General features: G+C 38.0%; 1 protein-coding gene across 2 annotated transcripts in view; it reads left to right on the top strand.

The window, feature by feature from the left end:
• LOC138173644 (tryptophan--tRNA ligase, cytoplasmic) overlaps positions 1-21428 on the top strand; it is a 41763-nt gene that overhangs the window by 4361 nt on the left and 15974 nt on the right. The window contains exons 1-6 of one of the 2 annotated variants that reach the window (XM_069103696.1): positions 439-510; positions 7444-7642; positions 14155-14356; positions 17574-17682; positions 19338-19457; positions 20392-20574. In XM_069103696.1, coding sequence (XP_068959797.1) covers positions 7529-7642; positions 14155-14356; positions 17574-17682; positions 19338-19457; positions 20392-20574 — 728 coding nt within the window. In that variant the 5' untranslated portion in view covers positions 439-510; positions 7444-7528. Of the gene's footprint in view, positions 1-438; positions 511-7443; positions 7643-14154; positions 14357-17573; positions 17683-19337; positions 19458-20391; positions 20575-21428 lie in introns of those variants that run through there. The other variant, XM_069103695.1, reaches the window with a different exon arrangement.

The following is a 21428-nucleotide window of genomic DNA, read 5'->3' as shown; positions in this document are numbered from 1 at the left end:
GACACTGATACAGAGGTTTCCATGGTGAAAACAAACAGGGAGAAAGGTGTAAAACCTAGGATAAACTGTGTAATAACAGCTTCATTTCTTTTGTGTTTTGAGGTTTTATAAAACACTTTACCCATGTCTGTCCAATCAGTTAGGTAATGCATTATTGTCCTCATTTTACAGATGAGAAAACTGAGGCCTAGAGAGGTTAAGTAGGGGTAACTTACACGAGATGTACTAGGTCTTAGATTGTATGAGGCAATCCTTCAAAAAATGTAATCAATCTCTATTTCATCAGCCAGGCTATCTCATAAGATTATCTTTGTTATCAGGAAGGACAGCCTGTAGCTTTCAGTTTTGTTAAGTATTTTTCAGCAATAGGGTAGTTTCCAGTAACTCACTTCTGACCCAAGTAGGAGGAAGGCGGGGTTCAGGAGAGAGTTTAAATTAGGAACTGGGAAGGGATTGGTAGAATATCTCCTGCTGTAGCCGGTATCTGCAGAGTCCTCCTCTTCTGCCTGGGTCTGTATTCACATTTTTTCTGGTAGTTATAACTCTTGTTATTGCATGTCATTACCTTTTGCCAGTGTTAGAGAACTTAAAGAAGGGAGAATGATGCTGGGGAGAGTAGTCAGGAGCCAGAGTATGTCAGCTTGTTGCACCATTAAATAAGGGAATGAACTGAGTTCTGTTGCTGCTAAAGTTGTCAGCAAGGAGAATCTAGAAATTAGTATAATAATATTACTGTGCATAAATATATCATGTCTGTCTCTAACACTTTGGAGTGGTTGAGGGGGTTCCACTTCATTTTTGTATGGTCTGAGAGGGCAGATCATAGGGCAGGAAGTTTTTAAATTGAATTTTATTTATTTCAGTCAGAAATATCAATTTAATCTCCCACCATGCCACCATAAAAAAAAAAAACCAACAACAACTTTGTAACAAATACACATAGTCAAGCAAAATAAATTCTTACATTGTACATAGCCAAAAAGATGTCTCATTCTGCACCCTGAGTTCATGTCCTCTCTGTCAGGAAAGGACCAGATGCTTTATCATCGATCTTCTGGAATCATAGTCAGGCATTATACTGATCAGAATTGTTTTATTTTTTTTGCAGTGTTGGAAAGGGTAGAAGTTTTAGAAAGGAATATTTCAGCCCAGTGGAAGAAAGAATTCCTCCTAACAATTACAGCCATTAGACAATGGAATAGGGAATATAGGGAAGCAGTAACACTGTATCATTATAGATCTTTAATGGAAAACTTGCTGTCCACTTGCCAGGAATTTGTTGTAGAGATTTATCCCTCAGGATCAGATGTAATTGACCTTGAAATCCTATAAATGTAAATATTTTGAGTTAGAAATTCAAATTCTCTACCTTATTTTCATTGATTCTACCTCCTTAATAAGAAGTTAGGCAGTATTACATTTCCATAATATTACCTGAATATATTCCTACACTGCCTTCCAATTATTGTGAATAAATCACTTAGCTACCTTTTTTTTAAGGGCATGTTTTATTGCATGGAGAAAAATACATGTGGAAATAGAACTTTTTTCCTTTGAGTGGAAAAATGACTTTTTTGCTAGATTCATGTAGGGTTATAGAAGGTACACAGTCTCCCTAGCAGAAGACTCAGGTGGAGCCCTGGCTTCTATGTTTAACTAGTTTTATGACCCCTTCAACTTCTCTAAATTAATCTGTAAAATGTAGATAATAATACTTGCACTGGCTACCTCACAGGATCATGGCAGTAGAAGTGTTTTGTAAATTTTAAAGCCTTATAGAAAAGTCGTCATCGTTAAGTGATACATAGATCTAGAAATAATAGTCCTATCATCATCATCACTATTTAATGGGAAGGTTTGGTTTCTTGCCATATTCTTTTCTTGGTGGTAGCCTGTAATAAAGAGAAGCAGGGAATTGTGTGGTTCCATTTGTCTTTGTGAAAGACAAGCTCTTTATTAGGTTGATATTAGAAACCGATCCCTCACGCTGGAGTCTAGAAGTCAGGGGGGAGTGTTGCTTGCTTAAAACAGGTTTTGTGGGGGGGGGAATTTTGCGGGGAGAAGGGTTGTCATTCCCCCTTCTGTAAAGTCTCTTGGCACTGCCTCTGATTCCACAATGGGGCTGGGATGATGAGAGTGCCTTGCATTTTTAGCATCAAGAAATCTTCCTGAACCTGAGTTCAAATCGGGCCTCAGACACTTAACACATACTAGCTATGTGACCTTGCAAGTCGCTTTAACCCCAATTGCCCTGCCTTCCCTCCAAAAAGAAAAAAAGAAATCTTCCTTAAGCACCAGAACTCCAGGTTACATATACTGGTGCTGCCCTGCATGTATATTTGTATGATTGCCATATCTTGTTAATCTTACTGAGATATAATTTATATAAAATTCAACAATTTCCCTATTTCTCTTTCGTTCAGTGGTTCTATTACTTTTCCTCAATTTAGCAAGATTTTGTTAAATTTGTACTCTGTTCTAGACATACATCTAGAGATACAAAGTCAAAATATAAGACAGTCTCTACACCAAGGTCTTACTTACATGTTACTGGAAGGAAGACATCAGGTACACAGATAAGTGATTACAAAATGTGGCCTAACTGGGGAAAATTAGGAAGGGTTTCTTATAGAAAATGGCACTTCAGCTGAACCTTAATGAGAGCTAGGATTTCTGAAAAGTGAAGGTGGAAAAAAGGAGCATTTATGGCCTAAGGGAGAGCCACCAAGACAAAGAATCAGAAAGTGGAATGTCATGTAAGCCAGCAGCTAGCAGCCTGGAATATAGTATGTGTGAGGAGAACTAATATGTAATCAGACTGAAGATATAGGCCGGTGCAGGGCTTTCTTTCCCAAATCAGAGTTCACATTTTAATCTCCAGGAAAGAGGTATATTTGGAAGCTTCTTGAGTAGGGAAGGAACTTGACCTACACTTAGCATTTAGGTTACTGTGAAATAACTACTCAGACTTACCTCTACCCTCCCTACTCAAAGTCCCAAACAAATCACAGAATGGCTCCCATCATCCCCTCTGATGCCCTCTCCACAAAACTGGGAAGCTGTTCTTCTGCCTTTAGGCAGAAGCTTTTGGAAAGCCTGCATTTTAGATTTAGACCAGATTATTTCCTTAAAGTTGTAGGTGTACACAATTCTGTCTCTAACTCTAATACTTCTCACTTATTAGCATACTTTCATATTTATAATAACATCCATACTTACTATGCTAAAATAAGACACTTTTTTTTAGTATGTTTATAAATATATTTTAGGAATATCATTTTGGCAGCTGTATGCTGGATGAATTGTGTGAGGCAGAGGCTTAATGCAGGCAAACCAATGAGGAAGCATTTGCAATAATGTAGGCCAGAGGTACTAAGGACTGAAATTAAGGTGGCTGTGTTGTGATTGGAAATAAGGGGGCAGAAGAGATGATGTGGAGGGTAAACCACCTGGCAACCTATTGAATGGAGGTAGAAGCAGAGGGCAGTGAGAGTGAAGCATCAAGAACAACTCCTGGATTGCACCTTTTGCAGAAATAAGGAAGTCAGGAGGAAGGGTGGTTTAGGAGAAAATATAATGAGTTCTGTTCCTCTTTTTCTCTTCCTTCTCACCACTCAGATACTGTTCTTAGAATGGTAAGGGTCTTATTGAACTCTATTCCAGAATAGTCAGGGTCGTTGAGAACAGGAACTGAGTTTTGTTTTGTTTTTTCCCTTTGTTTGTACCCCCAGTCTTTACCATAGTGCCTGGCACATAGTAGGAACTTTATAAATGCTAGTTGACTGACTCACTCCTAGTCCATAAAGGATTAAATATCTGTCCAATGAAGAAATAGTTTGTATTTTATTTTTAAAAGTACTTTTCAGCTTCTTCTTTAAAGATATGATGTGCTATTCTTCCTTGATAATGAGTTTATTTAACTTGGACTTTTAAAACCACCAAAACTCTCACATGAACGGGATTTTTATTTGTTTCATATAAGAGTATTTCAATTGTGTTACTTCAGACAGCAATATTTGTTAAACTACCTTTCTATTGGAGGAGGACAAGAAACTATCTTAGGACTACTAGAACATTTATGAAACTCTCAAGAAAGAAATAATCAGAGTAGAAGGAAAGGAAGAAGCAAAGAAAACTGAGAAAAGAAAAGGAAAAAAAAAAGAGGAGAACAAGTGGAACCCTCTTTACCTGTAATTATTGGTTGATCACCAAATCTACCTTACCTCTAACCAAGGGAAACTGCCCTTTCTGGTTCCTGGCTCATAGGCAGTGTTCCCCTCACCAGCATGTTACGAGGGGCATTGTGTGGTCAATCCCTTAGCTTGTTTACAAAACTTAGGGTCCCTCCCCCATGACTCCATGGAATTTCCAAGAGAAAAGAAAAATAATTTGGCACCTAGCCATGTACTCAAATAGAGGCCCACACCCACTTTGTCTGTAATCAAAAGACTTATGAGAAATTGCAAGTTAACTCCTCAGGAACAGGTAGGGAGACCCTAGCTCTTGGACAAAGGCAAATAGATCCATGAGGGGGTTAGGCTTCTGATGTCCCTTACTAGAATAGGACTTAGAAGTTGCTAAGAGTAGAAATTCAAGGGGATTGGTTTCTTAATAAAAAAAATTTTATTGTGAAGACAGAATTTAGAAATTGCCCCATTATTTTAATTTTCTTTATTGACATCTGAGAATTGATAAATTAGCCCTCTTCTGATGCCTCACCCAGGAGTGGCAGTAACTCTGGATGTCTATGCCAACAAAGCACAAACTCTAGGAGATCCTACCAAATTAATAATAATGCCAGCTCACAGTTATATAGCACTTTAAGGTTCACAAAGTACTTTACCTACATTATTTCATTTGATCCTCACAATTAACTCTGTGAGGGAAATGCTGTTATTAAGCCTATTTTATAAATGAGGAAAGTGAGGCTCAGGGGCACGTAGCAAGTAATGGGCCCAACAACAGACCATCCTCCAAGAACCATCTTAGCTAGGCCTCGCAGTGTTCATCAACAGAAGTTTGGTCATCAGATGATGAATCTTTGGGTCACATCCTTTGTGAAATCACATGGAAAGGTCTAACCTACTTATTAGAATGATTTAATAATGATCTTGCCAGCATATTAAAATCAGATGAATAGAAGAAGAGTTCTAGTCTACCAGTACATAAAATGCAAAAGTTTTAGGGATAAGACTTTGACATCTATACCACCCTGGGCAAGTCACTTGATGCTTAAGTTTGTTCAGCTATAAAATAAAGGAGTTGGATCAGAGGACCTCCAATGTCCCTTCCATTTCAAATCTATGATCTTATGAGCTATTTGGATAGCTACAAAATTTGTTTTCTTTTGGTTCTCAGAAGTGCCTCTCACATAAGCAAGATTGTTAATAGGTGAGGTTAATAGTGTTTAACTCATTACTTGAATGTTAATATCAAATGAAGAAAAGAAATCATGAAGTTGTCGATTTTGAAGTGAATAGTCAAGCAAAACCAGGCAGTGGAAAAATAGAAATGGAATAGGGGAAGAGCATCATTATAGGTTTGGGGGGAACTTTTCTTTAGCACCACAATATAGAGATAATGACTTCCTTCTTCCTTGCTGACTACCCCTCCAATGACAACCTACCTTCAATCTAGGGGAATAGAGGGAAGAAGCTAGAGGACTACCCCTTTAGCCATGCCTAACTTTCCATAAAGAATAACATGATTTTTAGCCAACATTTTCAAAGTTAAGAAGGAAATAATTACTAATAGAATGTACAGAGAAACGTTTTCAGAGGGTACAAAACTAAACAAGATAGCATTGATAATGAAAGAGCTATAAATAGTCCTCAATTATGTCATTTAAAACATAGAATAAAATAAGGAACTTTTGTCAGCTGTGCACCTCCGAGTGCCTGGGAATACTGCAGCTGGCTAGCAGAGGACACCAAAGGGTTGTACTTACGTAACTTCAAAAACACATTAGGAATCAGAACCCAGGGAAACAGAGAAAGAGCAAACACCCATTTGCTATGCATGTTTGACTTCAGAAAGCTTAAGTTTACTAAAATATATTAACTTGTTGTACCTAGAAAAACTGGACTTGTTTGCTGATTTGTTCCTTGGGCATCTCTCATGGGATTTAGAATTGAAAGAGGCCTTAAAGATTAGTCCAACACCTTCTCACCCCTTGCTTGAAGATGAAGATCAGAGCTCCTTACTATGACTGATCAAGAGAATAACAAATAAAAACATCAGCAGATCCTGTTCTCCTTATGCAGAAAAAATAAAAAGTGCTACAGTTTAGATGCCTCTGGAATTTTTCCAGCGACACAGATTTGTAATACTTGAAGCCCTCCATCTCTTAAGAATATAGTTCTTGCTCAGTTGTTGCTGGCAAGCTCAAGACTTTATAACTGTTAAAGAACCCCAATTTTTTTTTTATTTAACAAACTAGCTTCTCATACCTGCAGTTACAAATATACCTTTTTTGTTGTCAAATATAAGGTACCAAATATGTAATAAAATGTTGTGGGGGATATTCGCTCATACTAAACTGACAAAACTGAGGCCATTTGATGGGGGCGCCTTCATCTTCCCACTTCATCATTTCAGCTTCACCCAAGTGTATTTCTCTACTATCTCTTCATCCACCACGGTCATTCATGAAGAGGTGGCCATTTTCTTTGCCTAGGCAAACCCCTCTGCATGCATCCTTGATCCCATCCCTTCGTTTTTCTCCAGCAGATCACCCCCTCTATCATGCTCAATCTCTCCCCAACTACTGGCTCCTTCCCTGCTGCCTACAACAGGCTCATTCATTACTATCCTATCCAAAAAATTCTCTCACTTGTTCTTACCTTCCCTGCTAATTATCATTTTATATCTCTCCTCACCTTCTCAGCCAGACTTCTTGAGAAAAACTATCTACACTTACTGACCACGCCACACTACACCATTAAACTTGATAGCTTTTTGATGTTAAACAATTCAGCTCAACATATATGTGGCAGGTAACACACTAAGTGATGGAGATACAATGATAGCTATGACATAAGCCTTGATCTCAAGGGGCTTAACAGTCTAGTAGAGAAAAGATCCAAGTACAAAGTACAAAAATTATGGTAAAAAGGAAAGTATGAGGTAAGGGCAAAAGAGAGGTCCAGGCAAACAAAATACTATGAGAAATTGAAGGAAAGAAAACTTCTTCTGAGAGAGAGGAGGGTAGGGTGTTAGAGAAGGTTTCATGGAAGAAGTGTCATCTGAGTTGGAAGGAAGGCACATTCAGAGACAGAGCATTGTGTAAAGGGGTTGGATTAGATAATCTTTGATGTTTCTTCCAACTTTAATATTACATATAGATGTGCTTCTTTGATACCTGAGTACACCAAAAATATGAAATGCAGTTATTAAGCCAACAACAGTGAATAATAGCTTTTATGTCTTCTTCCTCTTTTCTAGGCCTTTATTTTGTTCTTCTGACCTATTGAGTATAATCAGCTGTTATCCTGAAGCACTTTAATTTCACAGTTCTAAGCTGTGGAAAATGGCTGACATTCTGAATGGCGAACCATATCCTTCCACTCCACAGGAGCTGTTCAAAAGTATAACAGCACAAGGAGAAATTGTCCGATCATTAAAAGCAGAAAAAGCACCAAAGGTACTTTGGAATTCTTTGCCTATTAATCTTAGTTTCTAAAAATCAATTAATTTCTTTCTAGTTGTTCTATTGCTATCCAGTGATTGAAATAAGTTGGTGTATGAGTTAGGAATGATTTGCTCCCCTACAATTAACTCTGTCAAAACACTAGCATACTACTTAATATGGTAGAAGAGACCATGGTTTTTCAACTTCCCTTGCCAGTGACTGCTTCTATAGCTACTAAGTTTGTTGTTGTTTTTTAATCTTAAGTACTTATAATGGAGAAGACATTTATCATCAGGAAGAAAAAGACAAACAGTACTTTCTTTGGGGGAGTTTACATTCTCCTAGTGGGAATAGAATGGTGTGTACAATAGAAGGAAGTCAAAGATTATTTGAGAGGGAACAGTATACTAATACCTGGGAAGATCAGGAAAGGCTTCAGTAAGAGGAAGCATTGGAGATAAAATTTGAAGGAAAATAAGGAGTCTGAGAGATGAAATAAATGCATGACGCCATTTCAGAAATGAAGGCTAGTTTTGGCCATGCACACAAGCAGGAGAAGGAATGGTGAATCTGGTGAACATTTAGTAAGTCTAGGCTGGCAGGAATGGGGGGGGGGGGGAAAGGCACGGGAATGACTTAAAAAGGCAATAATGTAAAATAAGACTGGGAGAGTAGGTTGGAATTGGTTTGTTGCAGACCAAAATACCTTTCTTAGGGTTCAGAACTGGACCTGTTATTTCATTAGTATGGGGAATATCCATCAGCCCCTTTTCTTAGGGTCAACTTAGACTCATAGAGAGTTGAGTTGCCTTTCTCAGAGTGTGGTCCAAGAACCCCTGGGATGTGCTAAAGGTGAAAACTGTTTTCCTAATAATACTAAGATGCTTTCATTTACAATATGGCAAAAATTGATAGCTGTAACCTATCTAAACAAAAGTTCTTTAAGGGTCCTCAATAATATTTAAGGATAAAAAAGGGTCCTGAAACCAAAAAGTTTTGAGAACCATTTGCCTAAAGCATTGAGAGGTTAAATGACTTTCCCAGAGTCACACAACTCCATGTGTCAGAGTTGAACTCAGTTGGTCCTGACCACTCTAAGGAATTTGTATTTTAGTCTGGAGGCAATTGGCAGACGCTAAAGATTTTAGAAAAGGGAAGTAACCCACCTTTATGTCCACTTCCCCTATTTTTATGTCATATGATGTTTCTCTCCTCATTTGGGACTATAAAATGATATCTAATCTATGAGACTATAAAATGATATGTAAAGCCTCAGACTGTCTCCTTCTCACACATGTTTTGTCCTCTAAAGCCCTCTGCTCAACTTGTTGAGTGAGGCTAGAGTTCTGAATTTGAACGTAAGAATGAATCCCTGGGTTTAGATTCCCTCTCTGACATGGACGACCAATAAACATTTATGAGATGATTCCTTTGAACCAGGTACTGTGATCTGCTCTGGGAATATAAAGAAATACAAAAAACAATTCCTTCCCTCAAGTAGTGTACATTCTAGTGGGGAAGACAATTTGTAAATAACTGGGTCCCTGCAAGATATAGACAGAGTAATAAACTTAGAACTTGTGTGAGTGACCATGAGCAAAGCACTACCTCTCAGGACTTCTGTTTCTTCATCCATAAAATGCATGTGATAATTAATTACCTGTAGTACCTACCTTGCACAGTTATTTTGAAGCTCAAATGAGAAGGTCTGTAAAGAACTTTTCAAACTTTCAAACTCTATAATTCTATATAAATACCTACTGATGTTATTAATAATAATTATGATAGGGGCAGCTAGGTGGCGCAGTGAATAGAGCACTGGCCCTGGAGTCAGGAGGACCTGAGTTCAAATCCAGCCTCAGACACTTAACACAAAAACTAACCATGTGACCTTGGGCAAGTTACTTAACCCCAATTGCCCTCCAAAAAGCAAAATAATAATAATGATAATAATAAGAGGCAGTATTGTATAGAAAGAGGTGTAGTATATAGAGAATTGTCACCCTGGACAAGCCACTTGACCTTTCAGTGCCCTAGGGAACACCCTAAGATTCTATGATGCTGAAGAGGTGTCACTTTGCATTGGTAGATGGAATTCTATACCAGGAGCTCATACATGACTGAAATCACAGGTGGAGCCCCAATCCCTATCCCTGGTGTTCTTATCATAAACAAGGCAATGTCAGTGTCAGTGGAGCATTAACTATGGGAAGTCTCACATACGTGAAAGGGCAGCCAGTGGGGGCCCATTGTGGACTTCATGTCTGAGCCCCACGAACCAACTAGACTAGATTCAGATTGGTTCTTGCTACATGATGACATCTGCTGGGGTGGGATCTCTTCTCTGCATAAGTGTCCTCAATGTCCAATATAAGAAAGGCTTTTCATGTAATAAGAGAGATCTACTGAATGCTTGTTGAATTGAACTAGAAAAATAGATTTTCTTTTCTGTCCTCTGTTTCAGAGGATGGAAAGGCTTTGCTAAATTGTAAGTCCTGAAAGTAAGGATAGAGCCAGGCTTGAAGTCAGAAAGACCTGGATTCAAATCCTACCTCTGACACTAGCTGTGCTACTTTGGGCAATTCACTTCACTTCCCTGCACTCCAGGCCTCTTGCTAATTAAGGCTCTAAGTTGCAACTTAGAAGTTGCATTGGTAGGAGTTTCTAAACCAAGAGTTCCCCACAACAGTGAGATCCGGACTAAAACAAGATAAAGGCACAACTTTGAAAAAGACCAACATGTCCAGATTTGGACATTTTTGTTATGGAACAACATTTGGGTGTCTTTGCAGTGCTTTTTCTGACTGTTTTTCTACCCTATCCCACAAATGAAACATGATCAATGTTAACAAATGTTCTTGGCTTATAAATGTCGGTGAATACAGCCATTTTGATAATGTTAATGTCTACAGATGTTGCTAAATTCTGTGCAGCACAGTATATGGTAACTTTTCACAGTCTACTCTTTATTATTAAATAAATAGAGAGAAGCAGACTTTTTGATGAAAACCATTTGTATTTGACTTAGGGATATATGTTGATAGAAGATGCATCTGATGTTCTGTGAATTAATTTCAGATAAAATGAAGCCAGCTGGTAAGACAACGACTCAGGGAAACACTTTACTGCCATTTTCAACAATTAACTATATTCTGTTTAAGCTACAAATAAACAGATTTTTACTTTCTCTCAAATTGTCTTTTTTTTCCTCTCTCCTGACTCGCTTTTCTTTTTTTTTTCCTCCCACCCCTCAAATTGTCTTGTCAAACCAGCTTTCTTGCCAACCTTCTTCAATAGCAATACTGGTTAAGTCTTTAACTTTCTTTTGGAGGAAGAAATGTCAACAAGACTCATAATTAAGTGGAGTTCTGTATATTTAAAAACAAGACAGTCTGCACACAGATAATTGAAGCCACTTAGGATATTTATCCTAGGAACTTGAAGAATGATTCAGAATAGACTAATCATGTCCATTTTAGCCTTTAGAAATAAAAAGCAATATTTAGGTAGACACTACAGTATAGTTTGGATGGTGTAACTATATTCAACTAAACTATTAGGACAGGTATTTATCTAACTAGAAAAGATACCACTTTTTTTTTTCTACACGGGCCTCAGTTCATAAAATGAGAGGAAGAGCTAAATGATTTCTTGAGGTCTCCCCCAGTTCTAACATTCTAAAATTCCATATCATTACATTCCTCTAAAAATAGTCCAAATTTAAAGGAATATTATATATTTGAACAAGAAGATTTTTCCTTTTGGGTACAAGGAAACTAGGCTATGTATATTTTTCTTTTTGTAATCTGTGACCTAATCTCTCAAGACCAATTATTTAAGTGTAGCTTTAGAGGCTGACTAATAAATTTGACCTATCTCTTTCCAAAGGCAATAATGTGATTTCCTAAGAAAAAACCTATAATTGATTTTCAAAATCTACATGAGAAAATTTTACTTGTCTAAAGCTGAGTACCCATCATTAACTTTGAACTGACCTTTATTCACAACATAAGGATCTGAAGATTTTCTGCCCTTTATGAATTTTAATAGTTCTTGTGTGTTGCTATTTTTTGGTAGTTATTATGGGATTAATTACCATAATTCCATGTCTCTGCCACTTAGATTACAGGCACATATTCTCAGCAGCTACGTGAAGGCATACTTTGCTACCTCACTTTGCCTGGACCAGTGACTTTTTGCAAGACCCTTATTAATCCATTATCAACAACACCACCCCCCTTCCCTCCATCAGAATGTCAGCATCAGCCCAAAATACAAGTTGGAGAATTATCAGTGAGTTGAGCCAGAACTTGAATCCCAGCCATATTAACTGTCTTGAGTGTCAGTCAGTCACCTTACTGTACCATGTGTAACATTTCTAACATGTAATCAGTAATGCCCCAGTAATCAAGATATGCTATGGTTTGTTGCTTGTGGTCCATTGTATTCAATTCATAGCACACAGTAGATTTTTTTTTAATTTAATAAGCTTTTATTAAACACTATTTGTAGGACACTGTTTTAGGTACCAGGAGTGAAACAAAGCCCTTGCCTCATGGATCTCATAGTCTCATAGGCATAGATAGCACATTCATAAGTCAGTGTAATTCAAAATAACACAATTTTAGTGCACCTGAGAGATGAAGAGTTCTATGTGAGGTCAGAGGAAAGAAAGTTGTTACCCACTTAGGGGAGCAGAAAAAAACCTGATATTGAGCAGATTGGACTTTAAAATTAGAATTCAGCAGGTGGAGATGGGGAGAGAAGAATGATTAGAGAAAAGAATAAGGAAAGGCAGGTGAGTTCAGGGCATGTTCTGGGAGCCATGAGTCCAGATTGACCAGAGCAAACATGAGGGGAAATAGAATGTAGACTTAAAAATCCCAAGATATAAGTCATTTCTTTTTTTTTTTAAAGCAATCGGAGTTAAGTAACTTGCTCAAGGTTACATGGCCAGTTATTTTTTTTGTGTGGGTACTGAGTATCTGAGACCAGAACCGATCCCTCCGATGCTGGGGCCGGCGCTCTTACTCACTGTGCCACCCGGCTGCCCCGATATAAGTCACTTCTAATAATATTTCACAGAATAAGTGGATGAATTCAATTGTTCAACAATTGGTCACCATCTTCAATGACTATAGACTATAAATAGTCTATCTACTAGATGAGATAAGAAATACACACACATAGGGGCAACCAGGTAGCACAGTGAGTAAGAGCACTGGCCCCAGAGTCGGGATGACCTGGGATCGAATCCGGGCTCAGATACTTAGCACCTACCCAGAAACACCTGGCTGTGTAACCTTGAGCAAGTTACTTTAACCCCAATTGCTTAAAAAAAAAAAAGAAATACACACATAATGTCAGTACCAGTTAAAAGTGAGATCAGTAACAGAGAAGATTAGATACTTAGACCATATCTTTATAGAAGGTAATAATATTGTTACAGAAGCAGATAACAAAAGATCATTTTCTTTTTCCTCTCTATTTTCTCCTCAAAATTAACAGACTCTGTACATTGACAGTAGTTCAAATGAAATAGGCAAGAAAACCTGATGCATTTGGAGCAGAAAAAGCAAACAAATTACAATTTATGCTGATGGTTTTTCCAGTACAGAAATTAATGGGACCCTATTAAGGTGATTGATTGTGAGCTTCCTTATTAGTCAGTAGACATTTAAAATGTCTACAAATCATTAACACTATGCTGACCATCTTAGAGTATATCAATCCTTTGTCCCGATGATGGTCAGTGTATCATTGTGCCACTGGATAAAATGTATTGCAGCATAGATTTTAGCTGTCCTTTGTCAACTAGATACTCTCAGTAAGGTCCTAGGATTTATAGTCTCCTGAAATAATTCCCATTTTAATGCCCACATTAATCACAGTGATTACTGAATGTTTCCTTCATTTGTTAGACTTATAAAAACAGTCCCACTCTTCACTGTTACTTATTAAATTGGACTTAAATCCAGTTCAGCTAACTGATTATTTAACATCTACCACTAGGGCAGCTACATGGTACAGTGAATAGAGCACCAGGCCTGGAGTCAGCAAGATCTGAGTTCCGATTCAGCTTCATATACTTACTAGCTGTGTAATCTCTGGACAAAATGAGATAAAATTTGTAAAGTGTTTTGCTAACCTTAAAGTGTTATATAAATGCCAGCTATCGTTATCATTATATGGGCAGGCTTTCTGGAGAAAGTAGCACTTGAGTTGGACTGGAAAGAATGGGTAGGAATTCTAGTCAGAGATGAAGTGCCCGACCTTCCTCATCAAGAACTCATGGGTCAGGTTCCAGGAACAGCATCAGAGAGGGTTACAAAAAATGTCGTTGCTTTTCAGAAAACATTATTAAGTGTTCATTTCTATGCTAGGTACTAGGAGAGATAAAAAGATGTTGAAGATTTGGTTCCTTGCCCACTTGACTTCCACCCATGCTAGAAGAGGCTTTCCTTATTTAAGACATGTTCACAATTAAAATGTTTTGTTTTGTTTTTCCATTTCCTTTTTTTCAGGATGAAATTGATTCTGCTGTTAAGCAATTATTGTCACTAAAAATAAACTACAAAGAAGTGACAGGACAGGATTATAATGCTGATTCTCCTCCCACAAACTCCAGTGGGGATGCTGGGACCACTAAAGATGAAGAGGATTTTGTAGATCCCTGGACTGTGCAGACCAGCAGTGCCAAAGGCATCGACTATGACAAGCTCATAGGTACCCTCCATTCTGTTTCCTCTGGCCCTGCCCATCTCCTGCCCCTGCCATCCTCCTTTTTTTTTTTTTTTTGCCTATTTCGAGAGTACAAACGTTTTCATTTTTGAAATTAAGTTCCTAAAATTGTTTCAAATTCACAAAGATAATCATCAAATTTTGGTAGTCTGGGAAACTGAGGAAATGGGCCAAACTGCCTTTTGTTATTCAGTGTTGAGTTACCACCTCTTCTATTACCTCAGCTAGGCATCTAGTTGTTCCCATTTCAAAGGCACATAATAAAGCACGTAATTTAAGGTCTATTTACCAAGCATTTTCTTCACTACAGGCTTATGAGGTAGTTAATACAAGTATTATCTCAATTTTGCTGGGAAAAGAAATAAGCGTTTATACTGGGCCTAAGATGTGCCAGACACTGTGCTAAATGCTTTTTATTAATATTATCTCATTTGATCCTCACAGCATCCCTAGGAAATGGGTATTAGTATCATCCTAATTTTACAGTTGAGAAAACTGAGGCAAACAGAGGCTAAGTGATTAGCCCAGGATCACCCAGCTAATAAGTGTCTGAGGTCAGATTTGAACTAGGGTCTTCCTGAGCTCAGCACTCTATCCACTGAGCCACCAGTTTGCCTGTAGGGAAACTTGAGGATCAGATAAGTTGAGTCCACTGTCACACAGCTAATAAGTGTCAGAGTTCAAGTTTGAACTCAAGTCTTGAAGTTGAGCATTCTTTTTCACTGTGCCATGGTGCTCTGTGCCAATGGAATACAGCCTCCACAGGTCCTGCTTAACCCAGAGGCCTCAGGGACCAGGCCAGCCAGAAACAGAAGGTCTTTGTTCTTATCAGCCCAGGGTTGTGTAGGTGAATTGTTTGGGATTTTTTATTTTTTTTAGCCAAAGCAGTTTATCACACCTTCTACCTCGGTGTGGAAGGGCTGTGGTATTCATTCCTTTCATTCACTGGAAGAGGAAGTGTTCCTGTGAAGTATTGAGAGAAGTCCAAAGTCCCAAATGAACTATCTGCAATGGGCAATCTGTATGTGACACCAATTCACCTGAGCAATTTTGAGTTGGACAAAGGGCGATTATTTTTAGTGTACCATGCCGGCAGTTTTCCCTTTTTCTTCATTTCTTGGAAGCAGAGAGGTGTATCGTCGAACCTCTCTGTAGCTCTCACCCTGTGGAAATGGGGCTGCAATAGACCTGCCTCACAAGAGATTGGAGGGAAGCAAGGTGGGAAAGTGTAATGCCAAGCAAAGGCAACTTCCCAAGGTTCAAAATACCAGCATAGGTGCTCTCCATTTTATTCAGTGACAAATTAAGAACAGAGAGAATCAACATATAGCATAATTCAAAATACAGCATTTACCAAGTGTGATTTAATCAAGTACTACCCCACCCCTGGACATCACATTCATTTAATCTATCCCAAAGTCCCTCTTCTAAATACTACTCCACCCCTAGGCTGTACATTCATTTAGTCCATCACAGAGCCCCTCTTCTCAAATGGAGATTAGTTTCCAATCATAAGTAAAGTACATTCATTTGTTTAATCACAGAGCACAAAAAAGTCAAAAGTTCCCCACCCTCGGATGACAATTGAATCTACCCCAGAGTTACAACAAGCACAGCATTTAATACCCAAAGAGAGGTCTTTTCTTCATCTTGACAGGAGGCAAGTTCTCAGCAATCTTTGTTCCTGGGGAGACAAATCTTAGCAAGGCCACAAGATACATTGCCAGTGTCTTCATTAACTCATTCTCTGTCTGCAGAACAGTGCTAGGACCCCTGAAAACATTATCAAAACCCCCTTCCAGGATTTCTGTAAACATACAACAAGAAAATCCTTCTTCAGGGCTTCTGAACCAACAGCAAGGTTCCCAGACCTCTGCAACAACAGGACTGTCTTTCACCAGTGGACAAATCTGGCAAAACAACATCAAAACAGACAGACAAAGTACCAGCATAACAGCCATGTCTCCTCAGTCCTTGGCATCTCTGAGTGGCAGCTCTCAAAACTCCTGGGCAATTCAAAGTGGCCCTCAGCAATCCTCTCAGTCTCTATCTGCCTCCAAGATGCTGCTTCCAAAAAGTTCTTCTGCCTCTCTCTTTTCTTGTGTCTCTCTAAATTTATGTCACCAGCTCCTCCCAGTCCAGCCCTCCCTTTCACGTCAACAAGTCCATCCCACAAAAGCTCTGGGTTTTAACACAATCAATTTGAAAACCAAGCCAATACAGGGGGAATCTTTATATTCCATTACTATTACAGAAAGAGACTAACCCACGGACACAGTTGTAGCCACTTTCTGAAGCTCCTCACATGAGGGTTGGAGAATAATCAAAGAAAACATTTTCTTTCAGAAAAGGTTCCTCTCTGGGACAATTAATGATTTTTACCTTGGACAGGTCATTCCTCTCTAAGCCTCAGTTTTCTCATCTATAAAATTGAGGATAATACTACTTGTACTACCTTCCTCACTAGAGTTTTTGTGAGGATCACACGAGATAAAAAACATACAAATTTTCAGAACTATTTACCTCTGTTTATAGCTGTTATTATGGGGGATGGAAGAGCCTGGGATAGTTTTTAAAATATACAGTTTTTTTTTTCTGTTTTACTATTTGATCTCTAAACAATATTCTTTCCAGTGAGATAAGCCTTTTGCTAAAAGACAATCCCTTTTTCAAGGTAGTGAAAAGTGACCTAAACCCTTTTATTGTTAGTTGCTAATATCTGGAGGGTTGGGTGGAATCAGATTGTGAGAGAATAAGGAAGTCCTAGGCCTGACCTTTATGGAACCTAGAGTTGGAACAGCCCATATTTTACCTTCTAGCTTTATTTCATTACTCTTTCACACAATCTACATTTCTACCAAACTGAACTACTCATATCCCAATCTCATCTTGTTCTCCCTCACCTCCATGCATTTGTACCCATTGTACTACCTAGAATTCCCTGCTTTTCTCCCCAGGAAGAGAATATTTCTCATTCTAACTTGCATTGTGGTTATTCAGGTTATTCATTATATGACTCATCCTCTTACAAAATTGCAAGTTTCTTGAAGGTAGGGATAGTATTATTTGTAATCTTTTTGTTAGTAGTACCTTTCACATAATAAATCCAATTGAATTGACTTAATTTGATTTCTGGACACAGTGACAGCTAAGGAAGGCATATCTATTTGTTTTACTAGTTTTTCTGCTTTTTTTATTTTAGTTCGGTTTGGAAGTAGCAAGATTGACAAAACCCTAATAGATCGAATTGAGAGGGTCATAGGACAAAAACCACATCATTTCCTGCGTAGAGGCATCTTTTTCTCTCACAGGTGAGACTTTATTTTCCCATGCATCTCTTCATCCTGCCTGTTCTGTCCTAGAGAAGGAAAAGCCCATAATATATGTGTCATTGCCCACCATTACCATTTCCCATATAACTACCCCTGTGTGGTCTTTGTCCTATTCTGTAAGTTAGCTGTAATAATTAGAATAAAAAATGTGATTAAAAAAGGGAACAGAAATTCCATGAAGCTAACACAGGAAAAAAAGGAAGAAGCATTTTGAGTATAGTGGCTTGGGTGATACTAACTTAAAGACTGCCTTTCACCCAACATGCTACTTGTGGTAGGATCAGCTGGACTCCACTTTAAAATCCCCAAATTCCTGCATTAGGAGGGAATTTTTTATGGAGACGGTGTGATGTATTCAGAAATCCTGCTGAGCCAGGGTTTGAGCCTAGGAAACAATGTTATTTCTCAGTCCTATAATCTCACCATTATATGGTAAATGTAGTATAATTTTTTTTAAATATTGAACCAAATCACTCCAGGGCCATAAACTGAAACATAATGCAAATCTATCAGAAGTCTTAAGCCCCAGGACACTGAAGACCTACACTGACAAGAACTTTAGAGATAGGAACTTGTTTAGACCTTGTCTTATATGTGGAATAATTCCTGGGTGTGCATCATTCCCATCACCTTGACATGAGCCTATGGAGCTGACAATGACTGTGAGTTTAGTCTGGCCCCATGAAACCAGCCACCTGGTGTTTACTGACCCAGATACCTAGCCAGAATGCCCTACCACCTCCATATCTACTACTCTAGTATTTGAATTGACAAACCACCACCATATTGATGCTGCACTCGGTCATCATGGGGCCCTCTAGGGTAGAATTCTCATCAGCTGATTCTTTCCTCATACTGTGATTTAAATCATCCCATGATTTTAATTCACAGTCAGTGCTTCACTTCTGCCTATCATTCATAATCCCAAACAACAGTGTTGTCTTACAAAAGGCCTATTCTGATGCCTCATCATGGTGTGGAGATGACCCTGGGTTCTCGATGGCTGCTATCAGATTGCAGGCTCTGACATATTCTCCTAGGCTAGAAAGGCTTAGACTACAGGTCCAGCTATAGATGGTGTTGTGTCTTGTCCAAGGAACAGCCTGGTTAAATTCAGAGAAGCTCGTCACCAGATTGACCTCAAGGTGATGAATTTTTCCAACAAAAACTACTCTCCCAAACTACTAAGCCATTAGAGTGATTTCAGTTTATATAGATAAAAAGAACACCCACACTCACAATCCTAGATCCTTGAAGCATTAAAGTACAGGGATTTTTATATGTGGCATTTCTCCCTAGTAAACTATAAATCTGTAGTACACATTAGATGCACAATAAAAGTTTGTTGACTTGGATTCTAAATGAAGACAATGTTCAGTCTGATTTAGAAACATAAGGAATTAGTACTTTTAAAGAATGTCAATTATATCACTTACTTTATATGTAAAAAACTATGTCTCAAATCATTCTTTTTAAAAGATCCAATTAGAAAGGAAGCAATTTAATTAGAAATTATGAAATTCATTTATTTGCTTGATTTTTCACTTTCAGATACAAATTTGTTTAGTTACATTCCTCTGATATTTTTTCCAAGAAAGTCACACTGTTTACTCTGTTTCTCTTCTCTCACTTAGGGACATGAACAACATTCTTGATGCATATGAAAATAAGAAGCCATTCTATCTTTATACAGGCAGAGGGCCCTCTTCTGAAGCAATGCATGTAGGTCATCTCATCCCATTTATTTTCACAAAGTAAGTAATCTTCCAGAGGTTTTCTTTATTATTATCTGTATTATATGTCTTTATTATAATTATATTTATTATCTAATAATATAAATGGTAAATATATATTTTATTATAGTTTTAATTATTAAGTTCAAACAGTGTTTGAAATATATATATAACAATATTATTTCTGTAAATTCACCTGGCAACCAAATTAGGTTCTTAGAAACATAGAATCAAAAAGTTGGATGAAACCTAGAACCTTAGAGATGGGAAGGACACAAGAATCATGACACCATATGAAGTCTGTGTTGGTTGGCACCTCAGAATCATAGAATGTGAATTAAAGTGAACCTTATAGAACATCTAGATTAACTCTTACCTGAAGCATGAATCTATTCAACAACATCCCCCAGAATAGTCATCCTAGCTCTGCTTGAATATCTCTAGTGATGGTGAACTCACCATCTTCATTTTCCAATTTCCATTTTTTATTTCACATCTTCCTGGGATTGTTTTAAATAAAGAAGTCACTGTCTTTGAGATCAATTTGAAGATAAAGGTTGTACAGCTCCCATGGAAAGTGCATGATAATTTGTAGGTAAAGCAATCTTAATGCTTTGATCCAAACTATTCACTGGAAAGTCAAATGCTGAAGCTGAAGCTTAAATATTCTGGCCATATAATGAGAAGAAGGACTCATTGGAAAAAGACCCTGATGTTGGGAAAGATTGAAGGCAAAAAGAAAAGGGGACAGCAAAGGATGAGATGGATAAATAGTGTCATGGAAGCAACGAACATGAGCTTAGACAGACTTCAGGAAGTTAGGTCCTGGCTGCTGTGGTCCATGGGATCACAAAGAGTCAGACACAACTGAACAACAACAACAAAAAATAAATTTTGTGTTAAGATACTGTTTGGTAGAGGAAGATAGTAATGATTTGAAATCTGTATTTTTTAGGTGGCTACAAGATGTATTCAATGTCCCCCTGGTTATCCAGATGACTGATGATGAAAAATACCTCTGGAAAGAGCTAACACTTGAGCAAGCATATGGCTATACAATAGAAAATGCAAAGGATATCATAGCCTGTGGTTTTGATATAAATAAGACTTTCATCTTCTCTGACCTGGAATACATGGGGTAAGGATCAAACACTTCACTGTCTTTTTGATACCTACACAGTCCAACAGTTTACTCAGGAGTAAATGTGCCCAGACTTGAAATATGCAAGGCAACTTATTAGGGTCCAGAGACCTGGGTTTGAGTCCTGGCTTTGGTACTCACTGCCTCTGTGGCCCTTGACAAGTCCCTTCAGCTCTATGAGCCTCCTGCCTCAGAGGGATCTTGTGGGGACAGTACTTTGTAAACAAACACCAGAAACAAGAGCTCTCACTGTTGTTATTACTAGTGCTCTCATATAAAGTGGTCTTATGCTGGAACTGAAATTAGATCTTTTCATTTTGAAGAAACTAGAAGGAGAATTAGAAAACTAAAACCTATATTTCTGGAATATTTCTTCACTGAATTTAAAACTTGTGTTATTTTCTTCCCTTTTTGATATTTGGCTACAAATCTCCATTCTTTAAAACTCTCTCATAACAAATCAGTCCCTTTTTACTGGTTTTTATTTTTAAATAGGTAGTCTCAACACAGAGTTTGGAGAACATCCAAAGAATTTTTACTAGAGAGAAATTTTGTTATAAGTGTGTTGCTTTAAACATCATTCCAGTAATCCAGGACAGTCATGTCCAGGGAGAAAAAAAAGGCCCAAACTTACTTTAAAGAAATAAGAAATCTTCAGGACCCAGTAAGGGAAAGCAAGTAGTTTCAGGTACATAGCTGATTCCTCCCACTTTTCTCTGTATTTTCCTACATCCAAATTTGGGGATTCAGGTAGATTTTTCAGATGGAAATGATTGACTTTGGATTTAGAATCTGAGGTCCTGGATCTGCATCTCAGCTTGGCTATTTACTACCTGTGTGACTGTAGACAC

Source organism: Petaurus breviceps, unplaced genomic scaffold (assembly GCF_028583685.1).
Source record: "Petaurus breviceps papuanus isolate PSGF00001 unplaced genomic scaffold, PetGlider_PUasm1.0 63, whole genome shotgun sequence".
NCBI classification, from domain to species: domain Eukaryota; kingdom Metazoa; phylum Chordata; class Mammalia; order Diprotodontia; family Petauridae; genus Petaurus; species Petaurus breviceps.
This window is presented reverse-complemented; position numbering and strand designations above follow the sequence as displayed.